The sequence below is a fragment of the Aristolochia californica genome, unplaced genomic scaffold, assembly GCF_029961685.1.
Source record: "Aristolochia californica isolate CCGP_79_NKW_82.1479 unplaced genomic scaffold, dmAriCali1.0.hap1 SCAF_16, whole genome shotgun sequence".
Lineage (NCBI taxonomy): Eukaryota > Viridiplantae > Streptophyta > Magnoliopsida > Piperales > Aristolochiaceae > Aristolochia > Aristolochia californica.
The window spans coordinates 19,703,390-19,731,290 of record NW_027181837.1 but is presented as its reverse complement, the minus strand read 5'-3'; the positions used below and the strand labels follow the sequence as shown (position 1 = coordinate 19,731,290).

At 38.2% G+C, this 27,901-nt stretch overlaps 5 protein-coding genes across 9 annotated transcripts; 2 read left to right on the top strand and 3 right to left on the bottom strand.

The window, feature by feature from the left end:
• Positions 1-335: 335 nt before the first annotated feature.
• LOC137952881 (uncharacterized) lies at positions 336-7,043 on the top strand. The gene is made up of 4 exons (XM_068799982.1): positions 336-558; positions 1,220-2,207; positions 2,672-3,024; positions 6,119-7,043. Exons 2-4 carry the CDS (start codon positions 1,301-1,303, stop codon positions 6,881-6,883), a joined length of 2,025 nt encoding a protein of 674 aa, XP_068656083.1. The 5' UTR covers positions 336-558; positions 1,220-1,300; the 3' UTR covers positions 6,884-7,043.
• Positions 7,044-7,204: 161 nt separating this feature from the next.
• On the bottom strand, positions 7,205-9,753 carry LOC137952882 (glycine-rich RNA-binding protein 2, mitochondrial-like). Its single transcript, XM_068799983.1, has 5 exons — positions 9,668-9,753; positions 8,796-8,922; positions 8,652-8,720; positions 8,465-8,571; positions 7,205-8,030 (listed from the first exon to the last, which is right to left on the bottom strand). The coding sequence occupies exons 2-5, from the start codon at positions 8,911-8,913 to the stop codon at positions 7,422-7,424; spliced, it is 903 nt and encodes a 300-aa protein (XP_068656084.1). The 5' UTR covers positions 8,914-8,922; positions 9,668-9,753; the 3' UTR covers positions 7,205-7,421.
• A 469-nt stretch (positions 9,754-10,222) lies between these two features.
• On the top strand, positions 10,223-11,766 carry LOC137953375 (presenilin-like protein At2g29900). Its single transcript, XM_068800743.1, has one exon. The coding sequence runs from the start codon at positions 10,363-10,365 to the stop codon at positions 11,650-11,652; it is 1,290 nt and encodes a 429-aa protein (XP_068656844.1). The 5' UTR covers positions 10,223-10,362; the 3' UTR covers positions 11,653-11,766.
• A 2,222-nt stretch (positions 11,767-13,988) lies between these two features.
• On the bottom strand, positions 13,989-17,974 carry LOC137953251 (magnesium transporter MRS2-5). Of its 5 annotated transcripts, none has more exons than XM_068800556.1 (10): positions 17,639-17,974; positions 17,314-17,451; positions 16,962-17,228; positions 16,642-16,787; positions 15,923-16,551; positions 15,589-15,659; positions 14,933-15,061; positions 14,505-14,840; positions 14,358-14,405; positions 13,989-14,256 (listed from the first exon to the last, which is right to left on the bottom strand). In XM_068800556.1, the coding sequence occupies exons 5-10, from the start codon at positions 16,341-16,343 to the stop codon at positions 14,026-14,028; spliced, it is 1,236 nt and encodes a 411-aa protein (XP_068656657.1). In that variant the 5' UTR covers positions 16,344-16,551; positions 16,642-16,787; positions 16,962-17,228; positions 17,314-17,451; positions 17,639-17,974; the 3' UTR covers positions 13,989-14,025. The 5 variants fall into 5 exon arrangements, with proteins under 5 accessions (XP_068656657.1, XP_068656658.1, XP_068656656.1 ...); XM_068800557.1 differs by having other exon boundaries at positions 16,962-17,216; XM_068800555.1 differs by having other exon boundaries at positions 16,962-17,246; positions 17,334-17,451.
• A 1,424-nt stretch (positions 17,975-19,398) lies between these two features.
• LOC137953872 (exocyst complex component EXO70E2) lies at positions 19,399-22,830 on the bottom strand. The gene has a single exon (XM_068801410.1). It carries the CDS (start codon positions 21,555-21,557, stop codon positions 19,575-19,577), a length of 1,983 nt encoding a protein of 660 aa, XP_068657511.1. The 5' UTR covers positions 21,558-22,830; the 3' UTR covers positions 19,399-19,574.
• Between the last annotated feature and the right edge of the window lie 5,071 nt (positions 22,831-27,901).

The window sequence follows — 27,901 nt, the reverse complement described above, 5'->3', positions numbered from 1 at the left end:
TGTAATCAATGGTAATTAAGGGTGAATGAAACTATAAATTAGCCCGAAGTGGGATAATGAAATTAGTTAAATCGATAAATCTTGAAACGCTGTATGCCAAGAAGAAAAATATTTTTGAATTATAAATTGTAAGCTTCTTCCAGGAAGAAACCGTGTTGTGGATTATCAAATGGGATTAGAAAACAGAAATGGAGAAACGGGGGAGGGAAAGGAAACACACATTGGATACTGCCAACAAAGATTACCGAAATATTAAAAACGAAGAAAAAAGGCTCTTTCTTCTAAACTTGAAAGAGCAGATATTTTTTGAATTTTTACCAGACACACCTAATTCTGCATAGTAGTGCTGTTCGAAGATTAAAAGAGGGAGACAAAATTACTAGCCTTCTGCATTCGCGCTACAACCCTTTGCTACAGGTCCGCTACAAGTACTTGCTAAGTAGATATGCAGCAAAGGGTGTCCTTCAATCCAGGAATCTAACCCGCTATCGACATAGAATGTCGGATTTTTCTCGGGGTCGTGAAACGGGACTGGCTTTCTTGGCGGAAAGACGGGAAGTAAGCGTTTTTTTTGGGATATGTTTTTTTTTTTTTCTGGGTCAAGTTTCAACGAAACACTGATATTGATGATGGGAATTGCAGTAGAAAGGCCACAGACATTTGGGGTTATTTTCATTTTCCCTTTCGTTCTCTGGATTTTTTCTTCTGTGGGTTGCTGTTTTTTGGGCCGCTGGCTTTCAAAGACTTTGACGGGTTTGCTCTTGGGAAAGAAAAGTTCTTTAGGTCTTTCTGAACATGATTTTGAGTTCGTGTTCTCATGCTGTTTCCGTCAGTGTTTATGCATTTGCGCATTTGCTCATTCAGTTTTTTAGCTCACCATTTGATTGGGATCTTTTCTACTTTTTTTGGCTCTCTTTTCTTTTTAGTGGTTTTGGATTGTCGCATTGATCTTAAAAATTAAAATATCTCAGTGCATCTTCCTTTTCATCCAGTTGAGATGTAATCAATTCATCGTTTGTACTCAGTTTCTTGCTATTGAGTTATCATTCTTTTATATTATGCCCAGCTTCACAGACCTCATTTTTGTTTTAGTTCGTATTTTGATTTGTTTGTGGATCACTTCCTCTGATTTTGCTTTTGTTTTTTTGTTGTTTGCTTCAATTGTTCTTCCACTTCTAGTTATCCTGGTCTTTCTACATTTCCCTTTTTCTTTGTATAGGCTAGGGATCTGCAATGAAGAACTACCTTGTGAGGCATTCTGAACTTGGTTAGCTTTTCTCCTGAAGGGAGAGTGAGAACTATGGATACGTGGGTAGTTGCAGCTGCTGCTGGTGCTGGATACTTAGCTAAGTTCTGGCAGAATGTGGTGAAGGACAGAGATGTTTTATCAGGATCATTTTCTGGAAACACAACTGAAGATAAATCTAATGTCATCTCAAAACCTGAGAAAGAGGTTACACATAAAAGATCAGAATTTGGTAAACTGAATAAAGATGAAAGCCTTTTCCGCCGGCGAGTCAGGCGGCAGATAAGTGAGTCGAATTCTCCAAATAAAGAGGAAACTCCAGCTCATTCTGCCGAAATGATTTCAGATATTTCACATTTAAATATTGAGCCAGCTTATTCAATTGCTTCCACCAGTGGCCTTACTGAGAACATAATGAAAGAAAATGACCATGATTTTGCTGACAAGTTGGATTCTGCATCAAAGTATCCAGCCAACGCATGGCAGCCCGATTTCTCTCCAAGAAGTTTCACTATGGGTAGTGGATTTGGTAAAAGTAGATCTTTTAACAGTAAATGTTCTCGCCGGTATTATTCCGTTAAACCCATGACTTCCTTAGAAAGTTGTCTGATTGCCCAGATGTACAAGCAACAATTTGAGACTGAAGAATACGTTTTCAGTTCACTGCCATCTACATCAAATAGTGCTATTAGCCCATTTCTTGTAACAGATGGAAAGCAAATAATTAGCAGGGCAAATACTGAGTTTTCATGTGCTTCTTTTGAGAGCACAAAGCAGCAGTTAGAACTGACAGTTGGGAGTGGTTTAAGAGAAACTGATGTTATGGATAGTGCTCCAAATATAAATGGAGCAGGCTTGATAGAGCTCCCAAGGAAAGTGCTAAAGCAGAGGGGAAAGGTAAAGCACAGAAGGTCAAGCATTTCCAGTGTCAGTTCCTCTGGCAAATACTTCAGGTCACAAGGTAAATGCTTCATCATGATTGTTTAGTCTCTGTAATCATATGTGCAAAACAGCAGAATTTTCTAAAAGGTATTTATGTTCCCAGTTGCTTTTGTCCTTTATATAATCTGCTCAAGAATCATATCAGTTTTAGGTTTTTTTTTTTTTCCTGAATGGTGTTATGCTAGAATTTTCAATGCATAGAAAGCATATCACTGTTGTCCAAGCAGGAAGACACCACACTTCCAATAGTGAAATCTTCATTGCTTTAGACTGGATATCAAAATATATATAGCCAACTGGTACCTTCTTCACTCACATTGGAGGAATGTCTAGAACACCATCACATCACAGACATGTCTATCTTCTTCTTTTGTGCTGACTTATTCTTACCAATACAGTCAAGCCGGCAAATCCTAGTGTAATACATAATTAACCCTTAACACTTGCCTCTTGATGACCCACTAACATCTAAACTATTTCCAGGATCGGTGGACAGTATGATTCCTTTTTGTGCTGGGATTGTGCTCGGGATTATATCTACAATTGTTACCCACAAAAGAGAAGTGGACAACTTAAATGAGTTATTGAAACAGAGCCAGAACTTGGTCCAAGATTTACAAGAGGAGCTGGATATGAAAGATTCACTTACCGTTAAGGATCTGACAAATGAATATTTGGAATTGCAAGAGATGATTGACCCCTCTGTTAGTACTAAGGCTGATGAAAAAGAGGATTTCAGAAGTAAAATTGAAGCAGAGCTTGAAGCAGAACTTGAGAGATTGGAGCTTAACATGAATGCTGCTTGCTTGGAGAGAAGTTTGTCAGGTCTTAGTGAGGTCAGTAGCAACTTTCTTCCCTATACTTTAATAGTAAATTATTATAATCATGATAATGGGAACCTTTTCGCTACATTATTGAAGAAGGTTTTTTAAATTTGTCTTCATTCTTGCTCTAACATCTAGATCTTAGCAATACTTTAAAAAAAAAATCTGGAACTTAACTTCATAGGATTCAGCATATCTTTGGCTATCCAGTCTTGATTTTCTTTATAAGAAGTACATAATGATGTGATATATGGCCTGGTCTGGTTTAATGGGGAATTCTTTAGAGGTGCTTGACCTTTCATTGATAAGGATGTTCAGACCATGAGTTTCGCAAGAAAGGAATGACATACTGAGACCATGGCGCTTCCTTCATCACTCTTATTTGAAAAAAGAGAATGCTGAATCCATCAAAGATTATCTCCCAATCAGATTATGGGACATACGAGATCATTGCTCGTATCCTGGCTTGTAGGCTTAAGCAAGTCAAGAACCATGTTATCAACAAGGAGCAAAGCATTTTCATCAAAGGGTAGAGTCATCCTTGACACTCCTATGGTCGTATATGAATCAATTGATTCTTTTAGGAGGTCCTCCAAGCCTATGATCATGTTAAAGCTAAACTTTGAGAAAGCTTTCAGCAAAGTTAGCTGCTGCTTCTTTGATTCTTATGTTTCACATTATGGGGTTTGGGGAAAAATGGAAGCAATGGGACCATATCTGCCTTTCTTCCACTCGATTCTTTGTGCTTATCAACGGAGGAGCATGTGGATATTTTGCTACCTCAAGGGGTCTCCGGCAATGCAATCCAATATCCCCACATCTCTTCAACATTGTCGTTGATGGCCTCACATGTCTCTTCAAGCTTGCTAGGGAAATTCAATGGTTAAATCCTATACTTGATGATGGTCGACTGCCCTTACCTCTTGTTCAATTTCACTCTTTGAGAAATCATACAGAGTACAGTCCCATTTGCCATAAATCTGACTAGGCAGTTTGACTCAAGATATGGATAGGAAATAATATAGCATCTCTTCTCTAGCGGGAAACTACTAGCTACTTTTTGTGGGCTTGCTCATATAAGCTGTGTCAACTACTGATGCAACCCTGCTATGGCTTGTTAAGCAGGTCTGACATCTGATTTATAGAGAGAAAGATCAGTAGAACAATTGGAGTTGAAAGGATCCTCCACAAACTAATTTTAGCTCATAAGACACACTGTTGGCTGGAGCTGTCTGATTTAAAAGGATGGAACTGGCCTACTTTAGCGCTCAATCCTTTCTTAGAATCCAATCAAGTAGATTATCTGTCCCATCCTTTAAATCAATCATATTGTGTGTGTGTGTATGTTGGAGAGAGAGAGAGAGAGAGAGAGAGAGTAGCATGCGCAATACTCATAAAAGAATTTTTTTTGCAGTTGTTGATTTAAAGGGATTCAAATCTACTTCACATGATTGGATCCATCCATTTTGGGTATTTTGCTTAAATTTGAGCCCTTATTATCCATCTCTATGGATCACCACTGGCAAGATTACTTAGGAAAGAATGGCTCAAACTAGACCGGCTGGTTCAAATGAATAATCCAACTACCACCTGTTTTGATGTTTAATAACATCTTTAGTTTTATTCTAAATTTATTTCTGTATGAATGTGAATGATGCAAAATCAAAATGCTTGCTGAGAATCTGTTTATGAGTTGTAGCCTCAAACTGCTATGACCTTATTTAACAGGAGAGTAGTGAAAAATACAACAAATTTTTCATAAATTGCAAATGAGTGAAAAACGTCCAGTTTTCTTTTAGAAGTCCTGCTTTAACTTTGTAAAATTTTAGTGGGAGGATAAAGGGAAAAAAACAGTCTCATAATGAAAGACAGGAACAGGAAGCAGCTAAGGGTTTAACCTCATGGATACTTAAGATGAGCAGACACAAATACTGGTTCAATATAAAAGTTAATTACCATATTCAAAAAACTAAATGTTAATTACCTACACCCCTGGAGTATTGCAAAATTGAATACATACCCCTAGGATTTCAACAACTACTTGTATACTACAAATATTCTCCCATTCCATTGTCATTCTATCAGTTCAGCTCACTCTAGCCTTGGGATGAAAAAACTCAAAAAATGAGAACATAATATTTTTCTCCAACTTATCTTACATTGCAGTAAAATAATAAAGCTTCTCTCAAGTTTTATTAATTGGGTCATTCAGCTATGTACCACATTGACTGCGTGGATTCATCGACTCAAATGTAGAATGAAGAATATTGCATTACAACAAGGTTACTCTGTCTCTTTTTGTGACATAGAATTTATTGACAGTAGCTGATAGCAAGGGTATGAAGCTGATTTGAATGATATTCAGAGAGTATGTATAATTTTGCAATAATCCAAGGATATTTAGGTAAATAACCTTAAGTATAATTATCTTTCAGATGGAAAATAATTGTTTTTTTATAATATTAAAATTCATGCTATCATTCAAGAACAATACTAACCATTCTAGTTGTTTTAATAATAGGTAAATAGTTTAAAGGAATTTCTACCTTTCTTGTCTTAATTCACATTTTTTCTTCTATTTTTTTTTAAAAAAAATCAAATCCATTATCTTTGTTTCTAAATGAAAGTCTCATACATTTACCATAGACACTGTGATCAGCTTGTGGCAGAATAATTATTTATTTCAATTTTTTCTTTTGCTGAATTTTTAATCTTTGGTTTCAAGTCTCGCCTCGAAAGGGGTGCACTGTACATTGTGTAATTGATAGTCAAAAGCAAAATTTTCTCTTTTGTATCCTCACAACAAATGCAAATCCTCTGATGAAGATCTAGTCCACTATTTGGATATGCTCTGATGCCATTATCCGCTTCTCATGAGTTACTACAAGTGTTCAGTTATGAATAGTAACGATGTGACATTGGTTTACTCTTCCTTATGTTTTAGTTCACAGCACAAAGATCTCTTGGTGTGTTACTAATTTGAAAAAGAAAAGAGAATCCATACTTTCATTTCCCCATCCTTGGTGTGGTTTATCTGTTTCTAAGCTAAATTTTTCTTTTAAAAAATGGCACTTTTTTCTTATCTTTATTAACTTTTATCATGCAGATCCATCCAGATCTGGTTGGTGATCTTATTCAAGGAGAACTTGAAGCTGATAACTTCAACCACGTCCATGACCCAGATCATGACACAGGCAGCAGCTCCACCAATTGTACTCCACCTGGGAAGAATGCTGTGTCGCCTAAAGAATTGAGCCTGCGTCTACATGAACTCATACAATCAAGGCTTGAAGAGCACATTGCAGAGCTAGAGATAGAACTGCAATACACCACAAGGAAATTGCACTTGATGGAAGTTGAGAAGATGAACTCTAACAGAGATATGTCATACAGTGATTTTGAATCGTCTTCTACTCAAGGAAGCCCAACTGTGATGGACCATGGCAATTCCATGGTTCAACCCTTGTTTATGAATCTATCTGGCGATGCTCTAAATGCATATAATGAAGCATACGATGAGTTCATGAAGACTGCAGAAGTACAGGGGACACCACCAGCTGCAAAAAGTAAAAATAAGCAGATTGAAAATACAGAAGTGTATTCATTTTATCGCAGCTTACTTTATGATCAGATTGGGGTTGGTGATAATGGCAATATACTTCTACAAGACACTGAGAAAAGGGATTTAGAGCAGCTTGACTATAAACAAATCAAGATTGAAAGTGAGGAAGAGGAAGAGGAAGAGGAAGACGATGAGCTTGGGAAACTATTGATAAAACAGATTGTAGAGAAAACAAGGCAAGGTTCTCCTGTTGTTTTAAACGCTCAGAAAATGCTTCGAACACTGGATGAACAGTTATCACTAGAATGAAAATTATTTCCTTGGATATACAAAGATAAAAGAGAGATTCTAGTCTCCCTGTTTTTCTAGTAGAACTGCTCCAAAGATTTCTGTATGCAGCCTTCATTGGGTGCGGCTAAGACTTCTGTTTCGAAGATATAATGTTATGGAGAAGATTTACTTCCCAAGCTCTGCCTAATAATTTTCTCATCACCTTTTCCAGCATATGACTTCAAAGCAACTATGTCAGAAAGCTATACAGGGTGCACTTCTGATCATAGTTTCACGAATATGAGATGGGAAATAAAGTCGAATTTGAGATTAAAAACAGTAGAATGGCACTTGCATGAGTAACTAAAAGCATCTACACAATTCATGTATCGTTCTAGTAAAATACCATCATCATTCGCTCAACCGATGTGCAGAGCTGGAATTCGGGTAAAACAACCAAATGGAACAGAAAGCGAAAAAGACACTTAGACCTGTTCATAACCACTATCAAAACCACAGTTATGCTCTTAATCAACGGTGGAATAATTCACTAAACCATATAATTAATCGTGCTTCGTCACGCTCGCCTGTTGGCAAAATCATCAGGCTCGTCATTGTCATCTTTGAAGCTCTCTTCCAAACCGAAGTCCTGGTTCACATCTTTAAAACCTCCTTGTTTATCATCACCAAAGTTGCTGCTAGCATTTGTTCCGAAACTGCTAGACCCAATGCCACTTGTAGAGCTGTCATTTCCGGCCAGATTAGCAGGGAAGTTGTCATTCCCACCACCACCACCTCCAGCAACTTCATAGCCTCCACTTACACCATCACCAACAGGCCCTCCATACCCACCGGCACCACCCCCAGGATAGCTACTGCCACCACTTCCAAAGTTATCACCACCAAAACCACCAGCACTGCTAGGTGGGGCACCATAGCCACCTCCGCCACTGCCACCATACACATCACCACCCCCATAGTTACCACCAGGGCTGCCTCCAGAATAGCCACCTCCACCACCATAATTGCCTCCACCTCCATAACCACCTCCACCACCATAATTGCCTCCACCTCCATAACCACCACCTCCACCATAGCCCCCACCACCATAACCACCACCGCCACCACGGAAACCTCCGGTCCGATCAGTAGCATAATTCACTCTCACCATTCTGCCATGAAGATCCTGCCAACAACAGCACCAGTAAGGTTTAAGTACATCAGCCAGAATCTTTGACCAGAATTATAGATTAAATGTCTTATACTCTTTCCTTAGAGTTCATGCAGAAGTTCAACAGTTCTAAAGTGATTCTCAGTTTCCTTTCCTTACAGGATTGTTATCTCACATACAGTTTCCATTGTATAATAGCTTTGTCTCTCGAAGAAAACATAGTGACCAAATTTCCTTCAAATAAGAGCAGCATACAATCCACATTGAATTTACTAGGCCCTTACTGCACTACTTACTGACCAGAAGATAAAAATCAGCTACCTATTACTCCAAATTCTGGTAGCTGAATCCAATACCATAATCAAATAGCCAATTTTTTCTGTGCTAAAGATCTTTATCAAGAAAAACTGAAGTATTTACAATTAAGCTCACACAGAATTACTTTTTACCTTTCCATCCATGGCAGAGATGGCAGCAGAAGCCTCCTCACTAGAGGTGAAGGAAACAAATCCAAAACCTCTTGATCTCCCAGTCTCACGATCCATGATAACTCTTGCTGCGGTACAACTATGTCAGCACTGCACCTATATCTAGGGGAAAAAAAACAATAGGTTCAATGAAATAAGTGTCGCTCACCTTCAATGACTTCCCCATAGCCTGTGAAAGCCTCTCTAAGGCTAATATCATCCGTGCTATAAGAGAGACCTACAATGAAAACCATTAGAATGTTACACTATGCAGATTATTTTAGATGTGTTCGAGATTAAGTGAAACACACACCTCCAATAAAGAGCTTGGAAGATGACATGCATCTTATTGCTTGGTATAATGACGGAGTGGATGAGGACTGGCCAACTGTCCTTCTAAGTAAACTTCCAACTTTACTGGCAAAAGCCATTTATGGAACCTGAAGGAAGAGGGAAAAAGTAGATTGGCATCACTGACCAAAGGGTAGCCAACAAGAAGAGATCGCAAGTCATATCATCAACTGACAATCTAGCTAATGGAACTCAAAACCCCACTCCCCACCAAAACAGAAGGATAAAAATACACAACATATGGAAACTATCTGTTTCGCAATTCTCAAATGACCATCCAACACATAATAGTAAAGAAGTGAACACATCCAAATCATAAACTTTCTAATTTTCTCAACGTTATGGCATTTAACCCTTTGATAAGGTGCAAAGGTTGACAAACAAAATACAAATGCTTTAAATTTTACACCTGCACACCGACCGGCTCGCAAACCTAATACGGCCCCAGATAAGAACTAGCACAGCCTGAAAGGCAGAAATAGAACCCCGAAACCTCTTTAAAACGTATTATCAATGATAAGTAACCCAAAAAAAACTTCATCAACATCAGCAACAAACTCCAATTAGTTACCGCATCAACAACCTCACACAACACAAACAGTAAAAAGAATAACAAATTAGTAATACAGGTTAACTTAACAACAATTATCCAGCTACTACGGATCCTCTAACAAAAAAAAAAACTATCACAGCACGCAAGTACTTCCATCAGTAATCACGAATCACTCTATCGCCCACCCACATAAAAAAAAAAAAAGGAAATTGATATCTGAAGAAGGGTTTCAGAAACAGGAACCCTAAGAAATGTAAAGATGAAAGAGGAAAAAATCGCACCTTCTAAGAGGTTCGTCTACCGACTTTCTTCTTTCCTCCACTAAAACCCTGGCTAGGTTTTATGCGCGGAAGAGAGACGACCCCGCAGCAGGGTTTATAATGGAGACCTCGAACAGATCTGGATCGTCCGAATCTGGGACGGTTATGTGTCGTCAGATTAAAGATCGTCTCATTGCCATTTGTATACATCCATTTGGCAAAGCAAACCGTGACAACCATTAACATGAGAAGCTGAGAAGATAACTAAATTTGTCAAACAAGGAAGTGGATTAATAATACTTGAAACTCAAATGGCTCTGACAAGCTTCTCACTGTAAGGAACTTTTCTGGCGTCACCGGAGGTCGGCTGAGTCGGAAAAATAGCCTTCTTGTGTGCAATAATTTCGTCCCAGTTCCCAGCATCCATCGTGGGATCTGGATCCATCTCTGAGAGAGCCTTCCATCACTGTGTGGAGCCCACTTGTTTCAATGGGGCCCGCTTAGGTCTGCGACTGGGATCGCCACTGGTTGGATATGCTGCGGGCTGTCTAAATAAAAGGTGCTGAGCAGTTTCGTTTCGTCTCCGACAACCACGGCTGCCATGCTCGACTTGAAGAACATCCGATGATCGGAATCGGGGGAGCGACAGAGAAGGGAATTTAGAGGAGAGCTTTCTGAATCTCTGTTAAACCCCAGAAAAAGCCAAGAAATCTAAAATGTCCGTGGATCAAAGCGCAAGACGTGTTTCGATTCTCGATTCTCTTGGGGAAGAAATCAACAGGATCATAGCCCCCGTCTCCATTTGCATGTTCCTGGTAGTTCTTTTGGTCACCACACTTCATAGCTCTACCGATTTGTCGTCCGATTATGTTCCCACAATTGCCACGTTAGTGTACTCTGGGGATGAATCTGCTTCAATTTGGGACAACTTCACAGGTGCCCTTTTAAATTCCTTGGTCTTCGTGGCGATTGTCACTGTGGTTACTTTCCTTTTGGTTCTCCTCTTCTACTTCAAATGCATCAGGTTTCTGAAATTCTACATGGGTTTCTCGGCTTTTATTGTTTTGGGATTCATGGGCGGTGAAATATTGCTGGTCCTGATTAAAGATTTCGGCTTTCCGGTGGATTGTATCACATTTCTTATTGTGTTGTTCAATTTCACTGTGGTTGGCGTCGTATCTGTGTTTGCATCGAAAATGCCGATTATTGTGACACAAGGGTATTTGGTGGTGATTGGGATTTTGGTGGCTTATTGGTTTACGATGTTGCCTGAGTGGACTACTTGGGTGCTTTTGGTAGCTATGGCATTGTATGATCTAGCTGCTGTTTTGTTGCCTTATGGACCCTTGAGACTTCTTGTGGAGCTTGCAATATCAAGGGATGAAGATATACCTGCATTAGTCTACGAGGCCAGGCCTGTTACACGCCATGAGGCTGCTGGCCGAGTGGAGAGGAGAGTGTGGAGAGAACGAAGAGATGGTGCTTCCTCTAATTCGGGCTCGAATACAAATTTGACTGTTGAGGACTTACCATCTGTTGATGTTCAAGAGACCCATGTCACAGTAGTTAGCACGGAAGTGACTCGACCTGCAAGTGAGTCTGGTGGTACCTCGTCCATTTCTGAGCTAGCAGAGCCATTGATAGATCACAGCGTGGGAAGATCACTTACTCAAAATGAAGGACAAGTGGGTTTGAGTGGTGAAAGCAGGGAAGTTGAAGGAATCGGATTAGGTTCTTCAGGGGCCATAAAGTTAGGTCTGGGTGACTTTATATTTTACAGTGTACTAGTTGGAAGGGCAGCTATGTATGACCTTATGACTGTTTATGCTTGTTATCTAGCAATTATTGCTGGTCTTGGGATCACCTTAATGCTTCTTGCATTTTGTAGGAAGGCGTTGCCAGCCCTTCCTGTTTCTATAATACTAGGTGTTGTCTTTTACTTCTTGACCCGAATCTTATTAGAGACATTTGTTGTACAATGTTCTGTACATCTGGTGATGTTCTAAAACGAGGTTTTTTATTTTTCTTTTGCAAATTGTAGCAATAGATGTATGTTGTGAAAGATTGCTCCTGGAGCATTTTATAAAAGTTTTCTTAGCTATAGAAGCCGGGCCATATTGATTAGCCTTCTCTTTCCACATGTCCACTTTATCTTGTTACAGATATTTTTGTGCATTGTTCAGAGCATTTGATGATGTTCAGGAGTGGAAGTTTTTAGTTATTGGAGGTTGCTCCAGGGCTGCTTTATTGTTTAAATAGATTTGTTTTGCATACTGGGGAATGGGTAATGCTGATTGGCATTTTCATTCAACATGTCCATACTGGATTGTCTGTTTATTTTGCTTCATATCTATCTGTTGTTCTCATTGTGCCCTAAATTATTTGATTCCATTTGCTGCAACTGATTTTATTGTGATTTAGATCAATTCCTAAAGTTAATTTTCAGGATGATCTCTTTGCAAAAGGACCAGAAAACACCGTAGAAATTGGTTTCGTTATTCTGCTATTCTTGAATAATGTTGTCTTGTTTATTTGGAAAAGTGAAAGTAGTTGAATACAATTATCCAATCTTTTTGTTTTAATTATCTGGTCAGCATCTCTGCTAGAAAAGGTATATTATGATTGGCTGGAATACATAAATAAAGTATCGCCATAACTACAATTCATTAGATCAGAAAAAACGGGTTCTTCCTAGTCTTCTGCTATCCTTTTCCTATAAAATGTAGGAAAATCACACATGTTTTTCATTCTCTGCCAACTTCAAAAAGGAAAATTTTGCATGCTTTAGGCCAAGTGAACTTAATTATGCTTTAGGCAGCTGCATTATGAAAGAGTATCATGGATGAACTAGGATGAATATACAGTTATGCAATCCAGTTAATCATATACTAGTTTAGAGAAAGGAAAAAACCTAGATGCCAATTGCATGCTTGTTGCACTTCTATTAATAACAGTGTCCACTTCTGTGTTGGCCAAGAAGAAATGACTATGATACATGGACTAAGCACTCATACCTTTATCTCGTCAAAGATAGCACCAAAATACCATCACCTGTTGTACCTTGTCTTTGGCTATCTTTACTTTATCACCATAACTTGCTAAGAGAGGAGTGTGCCTCAGTAACTTAACAGAGAATCAAGCTAGTCGATCAATCTACTCCCCCAAGTCAGTTGACGAGTGGGTAATTCTTTTATCGGTGTTTTTTTTTTTGGTTGTACATGCAATCTGTTCTGGAAACTCTTAATATGTGCTGGGATATATGTTAAAGCTGAGGTAAGCTCTCTTCTTGCACAATACTCATCTGGTTTGTGATCCATTAAAACGCATTTAACAATTCTTATTTCTTTCCTCAAATCTGATTAGTTTTCTTTTGGGTAGAAAATCTGATAGGGTGAATGAAATTCATTTTCATGGACAGCTCCAACATACTGTGCATGGGTTTATATATGTCCCCTTGGTGGTTTTCTATAGTTTGTATTTATTTGGAAAATAAGATGAAATGAGAAATTCTTTGCTTTTGATTGAGATTTGGAAAAGAATAAAAGTACTGTTAGCCGACGACAACACACTGTTTTTCAAATGTTGGTAGAGGGCAGGAAAAGTATGAAGGTCAGCATTCTTGGTGGCATCATTTGTTGCTTCAGTCCAAAGATTACTGTTCATGTTTCATAATGAAGCAGAAATACCTTTCATCATTTTATCTTCTATGTTCAGGAAAACGAAGCTCTTATATGTTCGAAATTTGCTCTTCTATAGGAAAAGAAAGAGACCCAAAACATGATGGTGAAGAGATAATGTGATTCTTTAGTTACTGATCATTTGTACTCTGACAGGATCCAGTTACCTCAAGTTGAACTTTGATGGCTCTTCTCTTGGTAATCTTGGGATTTCTGACTTCGGAGGTGTTATTTCGGATCCTTCCCATAATCAGTTTTTCTCAAATACCGGCCCTTTAGGAATATCCGATACTACATCAGCTACACTCCATGGCCTCTTCAACGGGCTCCGTGTTTTTAGAGACAAGTACAACGGTCCCCTTCACATTGAAGGGGACTCGAAGGTGGTCATTGGTTGGTGTGAGTGTGCATCCCCTCCCTTGTAGCGCCATTGGGACATCTTTCGAAAGATTCTAGAAATTATTTCAATTTTATCTTGTATTTGGTCTGACATTCCGAGATCCGCAAATTCGGCAACAGACGTGTTTGCCAAGCAAGAAGCTACCCTACAATCGTTTGTTGGCAGGGATATGCACCCTCCTCTTTTGTAATTTGTTTCTTGTTAATATAAATACATCTTTATAAAAAAAATAAAAAAATAAAAACAATGAATCTGGGAAATAATGGAGTCAATGTAGAAATTGAATTTCCTTGCTAATGTTTTCACAAAGGCAGTAATCTCTTGTACTTGAAATAAACCAAGAAAACTAAGTACAGAACTCCACCAAAAATACCACTCACAAGGAGGACCCAATTAAAATTATCCGGTTCGTCCAGAAACGGGGGTGTAAAGTTCATCCCAAAGATCCCTGTTACAACTGCAAAGATTGCACAGATGAAAGTTGCAGCAGTTAACAGCAACTCAAATTGGATCAGCTGGTTCCGAACATTATCCTGCTCTTCAGCAAATTACATAAGAAATTAAAATGAAAGTAAAATGGTTATACAAGTAGTTCAGAAATGTTTCAAAATAAAACCCAATAGTAGATCGTTACCAGTTTAATGTTGATGAAATCTTCAGTATCATCAATGAATTCTTTCAACTGTGCCATGAATAAAGAAAATATGGGTTATCTTGCATAAATCAAGAAACTTTTAATTCCATGTCTTACCGAAACTTTTTATTTGATTTCATGTCTTACCGAAAGTAGTTTGCTCAACGTGTTGTCGATAACAACAAAATATGCCTCCAGTAACATCTCAAGCTCTTCAATGTGTTCAGTGCTATTGGATGAGCTTCTAAAACTTCCGTGTTTGCTTGAGCTCTTACTAGATGTCCTCTCAAGCTTATATGATTCACCCATTGATCCAACAGGCGAAACTGGTGCAGATTTTGACACCACAGTAGGAACCGAAGAGTAGCTTTGACAATATGGATCAGAAGATGAGTATGCTTCCATCCTCACTTTTTTCTCTGTGAGGTACATTTCAGCCATGTCCCCGTCATCATCCATGAGGTGCTCTATCTCATCTCTAACCTACAAAATTGATTGAATGAGGCCTCTATATTAGAGAAGACCAGTCTACCAGTAAAGTTTAACACGAAACCAATTGACAGCTCCATTTATACCTTCTGAACTCTGCGAGTCAAGGAGAGAAGATTGCTTTTGAGTCTGCGGACATGTTCAAGATCCAGCGTGCTAATGGAGGATGCTAATTTTTCTAAAACAGGATAAACCTCAATTTCTAGTTCCGTCACCTGCTACCATTGGCAAAAAAAAAATGTATATTAGAAGCAAGAATGTCACATACTAAGTGTAAGGGGCTCAAATGTAAGAAGATTGCAGCTCTGTTTGAAGGATGAATTCAAGTTACTAATTACAGCAGATAAGGAGGCCAAATAAAGGAAGCTTGCAACCCCTGCATGAGGCATGAATGGCAGTGACTAAATCTAGCAGATGGAGGGGCCAAAATTTAACCATCCATTGAAAATGCTATGAGTATTGAATCAACTATAGAGGTTTCCCCATTGCTCTTGCTCCAAAGTAAACCATGGTGTGGCTGCCTATTGCATGCTGCGGCCACCCAAGGAGGCTCCCTAGATGCTGTGGGCATTCAAAATAGGCAAAAAACTGAGGTTCAAATTCTTGCAAGTAACAAACTAAAAGGACCACTTCTTGAAATGCTTCAGGCTTGACTAATCTGCTGTATTAGGTAAATTGACCTCTTATCACCAAAAGAAGAATTTAGCCAAAAACACCCAACAACAAAAGGTACTCAATGCACCTGAGAATCGAGAGACATACAAGCCAGCTCCAAAGCTAGTTCCAGTGCTCTGAACTCAAAAGGCAAGTCATCTGAACATACGTCAGTTAGCTGTAAGCATACACATGCATAATTTTATGTTACCATGGCAGCATTTTAATGTTTTTCAGGTATGTTACCATGACAGCATTTTAACTGCCATTAGCTATTTGTTTCTTACGAGCTGTGATGCAAAAAACAGGTACAACATCCTAAATTTCCTGAAGTTCCAAACTAGCATGCAGTTTAGGTGTGTGATCATGGTGTTAGGAGAATGTCAAAATCTAGTGAAAAAGAAAGTTCTTCTTAGTCTTACCACTTTGATCAGTCCGTGTTTTAAGCCGCCTGCAGAGTTCAGACTCATATTGAAGAACTATACCATCCATGGAGTTCATTAGGATGACTTCATCTGCCATAATTATGCACCTAATGTGTTCCAGACTTACAACAATTGCCTTCTCACGACCTAATAATGTTGAAGGATACACAAACAATGGGTCCAAGAGCCGAAGATCTCTAGCAGGTAGGTTGCATTTTTTCATTACAGAAGCCTTATCTAATGCAACAATTTGTGAATTTCCATCCTGATCAATTTGTATCCATGAACGACTTCCTTGACCTCTCTTTTTTATGCCTGGTAAGGTGAGCTGATGCCTGTTGGCAGCCTCTAATTTGGCACCACTATGGTAAGTGGCTCGCCGAGGAAGTCTAGAAAATGGAGCTTTCAATTCTTCCATTGGATTATTGTTTCTTCCTTTTTTTCCTTTTCTCCTCCTTTTTGTAATATAAGACACAAAAATTCAGGCCTTCATCGACTTTATTCTGAAATTTGCACCACGATTAGTAACATTCTCCACTACCAACCCTTTCTACCAAGTTTGCCATGTACACAGGATGTATTGATACTCTTGCAACTTGAGACTCTTTCCACCTTAATTGAGTCTTCTGCATCAACAGTTCGTCCATAAAAAATTATTGCTGATAGAACAATATAGATTTATTGTCTCCATCAATGAAAGAATTCAGCAAACATACTCTAAAGAACTGGATCCATATGCTTAATTTCAAAGCATAACGCAGACACACCACAGAACTCCCTGCTTGAATGAAGAATATAAATAGACTTTGCCTGGTATATTTAGAGCATCACTCCAGCTGAGATCCTTGAACCAGAAGCCACGCTACAGACATAGGAGAAGAGTAGCTACATCAGAAAATGCTTGCAACAGGTACTCTGTTTATCTCATGAATCGAGCCGGCAAAATAAATGAACTACAATCCCTAACTCTTCAAAACTAAAAAATTTCAGCGACCTCCATGAGAAAATATATACAGAGAAATCGACAAAATCGCACCTGGAACATCCCTTATCGCACTCATGAAACAAATTTCAGAAACGTCTTCCGGAAGAATTCAGGGGCCATTTCCAATACACTTTCAATGCTCCCAGTTTGCAGGAAAAATAACCGAATGACTTCCAAAATCAACGATCATGTAATAAACAAACTACTGAAAACTCAAAAAGTTCCAACAACTCTTCGCAAAAACAACTGACCACCTCAAAATCCTTTCACGGTTCTGCGTCGACTCAATTGGCACAACCCCAACACCTAGAAAAGATTCTCACCCACGAAAGATTTCTCCAACAAAAGGCAAAATAAATAAATCAGGGAATGATAAAAACAGAGATGAATCAGAAGAACCTACCCCAGATGGAAGATCCTTACTGTTCTTTTAACATGAAACTACTAGTCACAGAGGAATCTTCCCACCTCCAGCATGTGATAGATATGTCCTTTTCTTTACTGGGTATCGAAACGTTTTTGGTTTCTTCTGCGTGTTCACCTGGTTAATATAAAAAAAATCATTAGTCTCAGCAGACGGGCAAGAGAGAAGAGTTTCCACCACATACATAGACGATGATAAGTCTCTGTCGATTACAGCATAAATTTCTCCAGCGTGTCAGTCCTGTCTGAACCATCCTTCAATTAATGTGGCAAAACAACAACAGCAACATCTTCAAAAAAATTACCTTTTCTCTCTCGTTTCTTTCAGGAAACACTTGATAGGCAGAAAAGTGAAAAACTGCTCTGTAAAAGAACAGATCGCCCTCGTGAGATAAGCACGGCCAGAAAATATAATATATTTCTTGTATCCGCACAGGGTGGATCGTGTGTGGATTCCAAAGCTTGGTAAGATGGGAAGTTGCGAATCGGAGAATCACTTGGGATGGATATGTGACGTCTGCGCCAATTTTTTTTCTCTTACTTCATTCCTTAAAAAAATGATCCTATCAGATGCTGGGGGCTGTGCTGATTCTGACGATTTTGAGAGCGAATTATCTTTCGAGCATCCGACAAGGCTGGAGGTGGGTGGGTCAGACTGAAGCTTCCCATTTGCTTCCTATTGGAATCTTGAAAATGATTTCATTATTGCTTCTTGAATTGACTCGAGCAGATGTGCTGAATCTGAATTGTATATAAAAAAACAGGATCATTAGAAATATGTGACTTCCAAATAACCAAGATGCTCATCTTTAATTTTTAATCTTTATATACATTACCTAACCTTAGTCAATGTTTTTTTTATTTCTTAGTCTTGATTGATATCTGTCCTTATCTTCCAATTTTTTTAGCTATTTTAAGGTTTTCTTCAATTTCAATATTCAGCCAAATCCATTTTCGAGCTCGACACCATGGCCAGACAAACCCTCAGAAATCCTTTTTCTCGCCAAAGTAGAAAATTCTCAGTAGTTCCGTTTACAGTTCCGCCTTCCTCCACAGCTGCTTTTGCAGAGTTCCACACGTTACAAATTCCAATCTATCTGGTTCTTGGTGATGGTTTGAATGATAGCCACCTGAACCTACTCCAATCAATAATTTTTTGTATAAACACTAAGAGAAGAGAAGAAACGATTGCCTCTAGACAAGAAGCCATTGGAGTAACAGTATGAAAATATCCCATTCTTCATCTTCTTCAATGATCTGATTTGAACTTGATAATGGTCACATTGGGTCCTCCTCACAGCTCTCCCTGATCTAGTTGGCGCAGATACCGCTGCAGCTCTCCATGGAACTCGTCGGGTGGTGGCACTGGCACTATTAGTCGTTTCATCTTCCTCGGTTTTCATTTTTAAGGAACTCGGATAAGGAATTTGACTTTCATTTTTTGCTCAGATTCATAAAGTACGACTCCGTTGTTAAAAAAAAAATGGTTCTGCTGGGCGGAGATGATGGAGAACCATTTACTTGTTCATCTGATACCAATTTTACCTTAACGTGGATGTCAAATTCCTATTGAGAGAACAAAAACTACTTTGACCACTGATTTTGAAACCACCGTTTGTGCAGTATAGAGCAGAATTCTAACTATAGGAAGTTACATTTCTGAAAGAGGGGCAATAAAAGCTCAGATGAAGTTCGTCTGATCTCCCACCTGTTAGCTCAGCCGCCACAGCAACACATTACAGCATCACATTTATGAGAAAAAACAATATTCCTACTTTAACTGCTGCTCAAACAAATCTGTCAAGCAGAAATTACACTCATTGTCAACTGAGTGAAAGAAAATGTTCAGAAGTGGGTGTGGTCTTTAATGGCAAGAAAGGAAGAAATATTCTCAGCAACTCAGATTGAATGCTTTATTTAAACATTTGAAATCACTTGATTAACCGATATTTCAATCTGAGTGTACCTTAGGAACAGAGGACAAGAGACTAATTTTAAGCGGGGATGATGATTGCAGGAAAAAATGAGGCTACAACACATACTTTATACACTTAAATCAAACTGATCTATCAACAAAAAAAATTTCAAAAATGGATATAAGTTATTGCAAGCACAAAGTAGTACAAAAATTTTTGTTATCACAAGTATGGCACTGAAAACTAAAACCGGCCTTGACAAACCTCTGAGTGCGTGGGAGAAGAACAATTATCAAAGGAAAATATTGAGATGGGTGGTATAATTTCACCTCCTTCGTTGATTGTTCAATGATCTCGGGGAACCTTCAAAAAAATCAAGTAAGTAGTTCTCGAGATCTTCTGCACTGTACTTGATATACTTATCACTGTTCCTTGAACATTCTAGATGACCAGCATACCTCCCCAGAAACATCCGATAAGCTTGAAGAACATTGAGAGAAACTGAAATCCTCAAATCCTCTCGAAGCTGTAGATCTGCGATCAACCATGCTGTTTGAATCTTGTAAATCTCTTCAAATGCAAGATTAAAGCTCTTGAATCTTTCCTTGAGAACAGTCTTTGAAACTGAGCTTGATCCTGGACTGCAAATACCCTCTTCTTTCAAGAATGAGAGAATGAACTTCCATGAAGCTCTCTCATAGCTCAATGCCTGCTGCTGGAATTTCCTATTGTGCTTTCGGATCCAATCATCCCCCAAAAGGGTTCCAAGTTCAGAATTCTTAACCTTTTGAACCATATAGTAGATGTTGTTCATAAGGAAAAAGCATTGCAGAGAACTATCCTTATACAACTTGGATTTGGCATCAAGGTTGGATTCAAGAGTGGAAGTGATTGACCCTAGACGACGAGCCATCCGAGTGACACTATGAGAAGATCTCCGTTGTTCATCTTCTTCAGTTATCTGATTTGAATTTGATAATGGTGACATTTGGTCCTCCTCAGAGCTATCCTCAAGAAGCAAATTCAGGGTATCACTATAATCCATTAAAGCTCTGATGTAGTTCATGACATACTTGGTCAAAGGGTGGATACCACCACCCGCATAAGGGTTTGATGAGGTGTTTGTTCTAACAGCATTTTCGAATTCCAAAAATATGCCCCTTATGGAGTCACCCACTCTCTTGAGGACTTCATGACACTCGGATCTAACAGAATATCCAGCCTCCTCCATGAACAAAGCATCTATATCAGGAAGAAGATCAGCTAACCCCTCATACATGTCAAGTACGCGGAACAGCTTTTCTGGGGAGCGAGGTCCAATTGCAATGGCTTCAGCAAAATTCATGAGTTGCAGCATTGAACCCTTTGAGGTTTCAACAAAACAATTCCTGCTGGCTGACCCAAACTCCAAGAAGATCTGGTCACACAAGTGTTTTTCACTGCTGAGATAAACCCGAACAAAAATTTTAATAGCTCGATTCCATTTCTTTATCTTCTGGTTTAGATCACTCCAATCCATCTTCAAGACCTCCTCAATGCTCATCTTCTCAACTTCAAGAATGAAGAGGCACTCATCTAACGCATCCTTCCGGATGCTACTGTAAGCTTGGCAGCACTCACGATCATAATGAGAGAAGAACATAGCTTCTGCTATGCACTTAAGGTCCAGAATTGAGGTAGGATGAATCAGATCAACGATATATTCTTCCAAATTATGGCTGCTGTCCCTCAAAAGCCTTTCTTGAGTGCACCCAACTGAATCAGCTTCAAAGGATGACATGGAATCCTCATTCACAAAATCCTCCTCGCATGAGTTGAAAGAAAGTTGCTCGGGCTCCAAAAGTTGATTGTTCTTAACAAGAATGTGGCTGAATTCTTCTTCAAGCCTTACCATTGCCATTTGAAGGATACCGTGTGCCCGGTGGAGAAGCTCACTATCTACATGGTTGTCTTCTTCTAGAGAGAAGCCCCCCAAGCTCTCCGTCAAATTTCGAACGTCATCAACAGCTTGTAAGTAATCAGAAGCTTCTTCTTGACTAGAATCCCATATCATATATTGATCGGAGTCCCAACTCATGATCTTGTCTTGCAAGATTTCAAGCCTTTCTTCCACCTGACTTCTATCAGCTTTCTTGACCACAAATTCAGGCATCCTAGACTTCGAAAAGTTTGCATCAAAATTTGAAAGGAATTTTATCATGTCTTCAGTTGGATTCTTGCTCGTCCCCAAGGCTTTTACAATTTGCTGTGCAGCAGCAATAACTTGCTCACCTCTTTCTAAAGAGCCAACGGTTTTAAAGTCTGCCATACCAAAAAGGGAGGGAGGGAGAGAGAGAGAGAATGTAACAGAAGGACAACTCTTTCTAAAACGCTGTTCACATTCACAAACTCTCACAAGTACAAGATTGGTAGGCTGATCAAATGCTGAAAATTTAGAAATATAAAACAAACAAACGCTGCTACGTTAAATGGATAAGAACAAATACAGCTGTCAATCCACACAAATTTGTGACACAAACAATTTACAAAGAAAAAAAAAAAAAAAAACAACGGGTGGAGATGGAAGTCTAAATTAAACCTACTGAAAAAAATAAAAATATTTCCCCTTTTCAAAACTCAAATCCTTGTAAGAGTGGATCAGAGATCTGAAAAGGGAAAGAACGACAACACACAACAGGAAAACGGAGCGGGATCGGACTTTGGAAAGTTGTTAATCTAGTAAACATAAAAGTTGCCAGCTTAAATACAACCTCAGATTGCCAAAGAAGCAAAACACTGAAATCAATAGGAAAAACTTTCACAAACGAACCCAAGAAACGAGCCGATGCTTAGGCGGATGTTGGCACAAGAACTGAAGAGCAAGCCGAAAAATAAGATACTAAAAATCGATACGTCACCCTAATTGCCCAACAAAGGTTTCTGAAAAACTAACTTTACCGAAAGTCTTATCTCAGCAGACCTGATACCTCATCGTTTCTTCTTCTAGACCATAATCCTCGACCAAAAATAAAATAAAATTCCGAAATCCGTTCAAAGATGCACAAACCAATTAACAAATTACAAAGACACCACACAGGAACAACTTTCGGTCCCAGTAATAACCGATCTCAAATGTCCCTCGCATAAAAAATGAAAAACCGAGTAGCAACTCGAATCTGAAGACTAAGACCGCAAAACCCTAACGCGGACACCCGAATTCGCTGATTTCAACCAAGTAGAGAGATAAGATAGGAAAGACAGAGACCGCAGGAATAAAATCAAACTTGGAAACGTTCAAACAACCGAAAAAAATCATTATCCATGGGAATCAAACTAAAGAGCGGAAGCTTCGACGAGGCACAAACACTTCAGCGCGTTTTCTTCAATCCCCACTAACGCCGCCACGAGTAAGGTACCGAGTAGGAAGAAATAAACTGTCCAGACCAAGATGAAGAACTCGTAAAAGAAAGAAAAGGGTAGGCGGCGAAGACTAGAACCTGAAGCTTTGCTTGTCGCGGAAATTAATTAAAAGCTCTTCTCCGCTGCTTTCTGGCGGATTCTGTGCATCTTCATCTCTTTTTCTTCTCTCTCCAAAGCCAGGCGTCTGGCGTCTGGTTTGACCCTCGGTCGTCTACCAGACGTTATAAAATACCATACATGGGTGAAACTTACCCAATTGGCCTTCTTATTTAATAACTTGGTTGGTCCTAAAAAGAGTTTTAAATAAATATAAAATCCACAAAATGATACCATTGTGTCAACCTTCTTCTTTCTTTGGTGCATCCTAATGACCTAAAGAGGTCATACATTGTTTGTCACATGTACAACTTTTGTGTACAAGTTAGGAGTGATAAAAATAAAGTTTAACGGGTGCGTTTTCGATGCAAATTGCTCGATAGAAAACATAGAGTAGTATATGGTAAAACATTTGTGCTCTATTTTTATCGCCTGTCACATACAACATTTATGTTACATACTCCGTTTGTGATCATTAACTTCTCACTTTCTAGTTCTCGACTTTTAAAATTTTCAAACTAAGTATTTTTAAATTATTAAAACCTTAAGATGTTGAGAGACGAAATTGATTTTTTTGGACGCCACCGATAAATTTTAAACTCGTATTAAAGTTGTCTCTTATATTCAAATATAGAAGATAACAAGTAAAATAAGTTTTAGGTTGTATTTGGGCAGTATAAGAGTAGGGTTGAGACAAGCCATAAGAGGTAGGGCAAGGATGGGTCATGGAGTGTTTGGTAACTAGGTTCTTTAGAAAATAATAAATGTGTCACCCCTCTATCTCTTATCTACTTTTGTAGATAAAAAATGTGGCAATTTTTAGGGACATGGTTATGAGTTTCGTATTTTCATTTAATAAATAATCAATAAAGAAATAATACAACCCAATGAATTCAATTTAAATGAAGATACTCAGACAAAATGTGAAGTATAGATTTTTCAAGCTTTTTTCAGTTAATGAAATTTTTGCTAGTGTTGCTTTTATCTTGGGGTCATTTGAAATTGAATTTGCTATCAAAATTATTTTTTTAGTTTTTTCTTGATCTATGAATTTAGAAGAAAAAAAAATTATTCACATTTCCCTAAATAATGTTAAAATTGATCTTATCTTTTCCTTTGGTTGTTTGTAAACTATTCTTTTTCTTTTTTTCTAGATTTTGAAGTTTCTTCTCCTAGCCCTTCACTGAATTTAGGGTAAAATTAATGTTATAATTTTAAATTTTATTTTCTAATTTTTAATGCAACGACCTACCTCCTCCCCTCCTTCCATCATCCCCAGCCAATTTCAAGAGTATATAGTAAAAAGCCAACTCCAATTGACTCGAACCTATTATTACAAAGCTTGAGCATGCTTCATCTTCTCCAAAAGGGATCTGAATCTGAATTTGAATTTGACCTATTAGGAATTTATCTAGACAAAACCTAAACATAGGGGTCTCCAACCCAAAACCGACTTAATTCCAAGCCTAATGCAAACGTTAAATCATTATTAGTATGTTGGAATATGATGGTTTTAGGGTTTAGGGAGAGAAGAAAGGAAGGAGGATTAGGTTAAGTGACGTGCCTAATCCTCCCCCTCAATGTATTTATGATAATGAGAAACTCAATAATTATATCACTACCTTTTACCCTAAGAAGGGAGGAAAATGACAAAAAATCAAAGATAATTTACATCATGCCACTATACTTCGAGCTTATCTTCCAACACTCTCCTTCAAGTTGGAGGAGAGAACATCGTAGATGTCCAGTTTGCCGCATATAGTGATCTGGATCTTGGATGTGACTAGTTTTGTTAGTATGTCTGCCACCTATCCTTGAGATGAAATATGTCTGAGAGATAAAATACCTGCTTGAAATATCTCCCATATAAAGTAACAATCTACCTCAATATGTTTTGTTCTCATATGGAAAACTAAATTTGAAACAATATGAATGGTTGCCTGGTTGTAATAGTATAATTCTATAGGGGCTTCTTTTTAGAACCCTAATTTAGTAAGAAGTGATCTGATTCATAGAAGCACGTTGATTACATGGGCCATAGCTCTATATTTTACTTTTGCACTGTATCTTGCAACAACATTTTGCTTTTTACTTCTCCATGTAACCAGGTTACCTCCAACTAAAGTACAACACCTAAAAGTAGACCTCCTATCATCAGGTGATCCAACCCAATCTGCATCAACGAAACCTTAAATGTTAAAGTGACCATGAATTTTATAGAAAAGTCTTTCCCTAGAGCTCATTTTAAATACCTCAAGATCCTCTCCAAAGCTTGCCAATCGGTAATTTGTTGTTTATGCATATATTGACTAACCATAATTATTGCGTATGATATATCCAATCTTGTGACGATGAGGTAAATAAGCTTTAGCACAAGTTTTTGATATTTACCTATATCAATATCTTCTCTAGAGTTTGCACATAGTTTTGCGTTAGCATCCATTGGAGTTTCTCTTGGTCGACATCCCATCATCCTTGTGTCCTCAAGTAAATCGAGAACATACTTTATTTGAGATAAGACAATCTCATGCTTTAACTAGAAGACCTCAATACCCAAAAAATATTTCAAATATCCAAGATTTTTCATTTTGAATTCTTTGCATATATTTTCTTTGACTTATTTTATATTGTTTGCATCACTGCAAGTTAAGACAATATCATCCACAAAAACCGCCAGTAATACACTTCCTTTTAGGGTATTTTTGACAAAGACGAAATGATCTATTGAGCACCGATTGAATCCAAACTACGATATTGTTTGGCTAAATTTGTCAAACCAAGCTCAAAGAGATTGTTTTAAGCCATATAAATATTTCCTCAATCTACATACTAACTCCCCCTCAACCAAAAAGCCAGGTGACTGATGCATATAAATTTTTCCTTAATATCACCATTCAAAAATGCATTCTTCATATCCAATTGATATACCGACAAATAAGAATTTGGAGCAAGTAATAATAAATTCTTACCGAATTTAACTTGGCCATCAGGGAGAAAGTTTCTTTATAATCTACTCCATAACACTAAGTATAACCCTGTGTAACTAGATGGGCCTTGAGGCGAGCTACTGAACCATCATGATTGTGCTTAATAGTAAAAACTCATTTACAACCCACAAGTTTCTTTCCTGGAGGAAGTGGAACCAAGGCCCAAGTATGATTCTCATATAATGCATTCATTTCCTCTTCCATTGCCGCCATCCATCCTGGATGCCTTAGAGCCTCCTGATATTATTGTGGGATAGAGATAGAAGAGATAGATGCAAAAATTTAATAGCAAGGAAAAGACAAACGAAGATAAGAAAAAAAATTAGACATAGGATGAAAAGTAGAGGGCCTAGTGCAAGTCCTAGGTTCATTTTAAAGAGCTATGAGCCTAATATCAAATGGTGGACCAAACACTAGAGGGAAATATGAACTTACCTCGAAAGGATTAGTAAACTCCACAGGTGTGATATTGGTTGATCCTTCAAGGGGCTTAATAGAGAGATCTGTACCAAGAGGCACAACAAGCTTCAGAGCCACTGGAATAGATGAAAGATCCAGAGGAGCATCCTTTGAAGTATAAAATTATGTATCTTCAAAAAATATGACATCTCTATAAATAATTAGCTTCAGAAGATAATGATTATATCAAACATAATTTTTTTTGGGTACGAGAGTAAGCCAAAATAAAATATTTAATAGCCTTCGGGTTTTAACTTTTTTTTTGTGGGGATGTGACATGAACGAAACATGTGCAACCAAAAACTTTCAAAGGAAGGGAGGAAGGGAGAAAGGGTCTTCATCTGGAAATAACGAAGAATATGGGGACATGTGACCAAGTACCAAAGATGGTAGCCTATTTAATAAGGAAATAGGTCGTAAGAATCGCATGAGGTTAGTAAAAATAGGGCACATTCATGGAGTAGAGTAGGCCATGAGCTACCTCAAAGAGATGCCTATTTTTTCTTTCGGCTACACAATTTTGTTGAGTGTAAGCTCACGGTGACTAATGGATAATGCCATTATCCTTACAAAAATAATTGAAACTCTCTTGATAGGTATTCTCTAGCATTATCAGACCGAAGTACTATTATTTTTTCCCTGAATTGAGTGGATACCATGACATAAATAATAATTTAAAAATAGAAAGGATTTCATGCCTATCTTTGAATGAAAATAGTCACGTAACTCGAGTGAGAATCAACAAATGTAACAAAATACTTAACTTAAAAGATATTCTAAACACTCAAATGTCCCCATACATCCAAATGAATCAATGAAAAGGAAGCAACACTTTTAAGTTCAGTTTGAGGAGAATATGTAGTCCTCTGGTGTTTGCTCAACTGACATACTTCACAATTCAGACTAGACAAAGATTCCAAAAAAAGAAATAAGTGTTGTAGTGATGCTGCTGACGGATGCCCGAATATGTTGTACCACAATTTAGCCTTTGTTTGAGAAGTGAAATTTGCAGTCACTAGAGGCAAGTCCAAGTAATTGAGGCCCCCCTCCCCCTTGTTTATGGTATCTACCAATCACCTGTTTAGTTATTAGATCCTGAAAAACACAAGAAGAAGGTGAGAAGGTGATAGAACAATTTAACCTTTTTGTTAATTGAATAACAAACAACAAATTTAATGGGAATCGAGGAACAAATAAGACGTCGGTAAGAGAAAGTGTGGGTGTAGCAGAGGAGGGTCACTTCCCAAGAACTTCGGTTTGATATCTATCTGTTATAGTAATAAACTTGTCTGGAAAACATGGGGATGGAGAATATAAAATACTCTTATTACCTGTAAGATACTCAGAGGCTCCTGAGTCAACGATCCAAGATGAAGAGGAGGAAGTGGCAAAGATATTACCCAATGCAGTGATGACAACAACAATAGTAGAAGATGTAGGAATAGATACCATCAAAGTTTTCATTCTTTGTAATAACTCATCGGAGATAGTCTTCTTGTCTTTTTGTAACTCAATTTTTTCTTCTTTCTTTTCATTGGTATCAACTGAGGTCTGGTTGATATATCCCAGTTTGGCTTGCCATGAAGTTTCCAACAAATATCCACTAGATGATCCGGTCCACCGTAGTGAGTACATACTCGGTTATCAGTCCTTGAAAGACCAGAACCAATTCTACCACCTCTTCCTTTGCCTCATCTATAATTTCTACCAT

Coding starts and splice junctions, on each gene's coding strand:
- LOC137952882 (XM_068799983.1), bottom strand. CDS start 8,913: ATGGCTTTTGCCAGTAAAGTTGGAAGTTTACTTAGAAGGACAGTTGGC. Junction 8,721..8,795: donor TTCCAAGCTCTTTATTGGAG/GTGTGTGTTTCA, acceptor TTTTCATTGTAG/GTCTCTCTTATAGCACGGAT. Junction 8,572..8,651: donor CTATGGGGAAGTCATTGAAG/GTGAGCGACACT, acceptor GTTGTACCGCAG/CAAGAGTTATCATGGATCGT.
- LOC137953375 (XM_068800743.1), top strand. CDS start 10,363: ATGTCCGTGGATCAAAGCGCAAGACGTGTTTCGATTCTCGATTCTCTT.
- LOC137953872 (XM_068801410.1), bottom strand. CDS start 21,557: ATGGCAGACTTTAAAACCGTTGGCTCTTTAGAAAGAGGTGAGCAAGTT.
- LOC137952881 (XM_068799982.1), top strand. CDS start 1,301: ATGGATACGTGGGTAGTTGCAGCTGCTGCTGGTGCTGGATACTTAGCT. Junction 2,208..2,671: donor CAAATACTTCAGGTCACAAG/GTAAATGCTTCA, acceptor AACTATTTCCAG/GATCGGTGGACAGTATGATT. Junction 3,025..6,118: donor GTTTGTCAGGTCTTAGTGAG/GTCAGTAGCAAC, acceptor TTTATCATGCAG/ATCCATCCAGATCTGGTTGG.
- LOC137953251 (XM_068800556.1), bottom strand. CDS start 16,343: ATGGAAGAATTGAAAGCTCCATTTTCTAGACTTCCTCGGCGAGCCACT. Junction 15,062..15,588: donor GTATGTCTCTCGATTCTCAG/GTGCATTGAGTA, acceptor CAATGGTAGCAG/GTGACGGAACTAGAAATTGA. Junction 14,257..14,357: donor ATTTCATCAACATTAAACTG/GTAACGATCTAC, acceptor GCTGAAGAGCAG/GATAATGTTCGGAACCAGCT.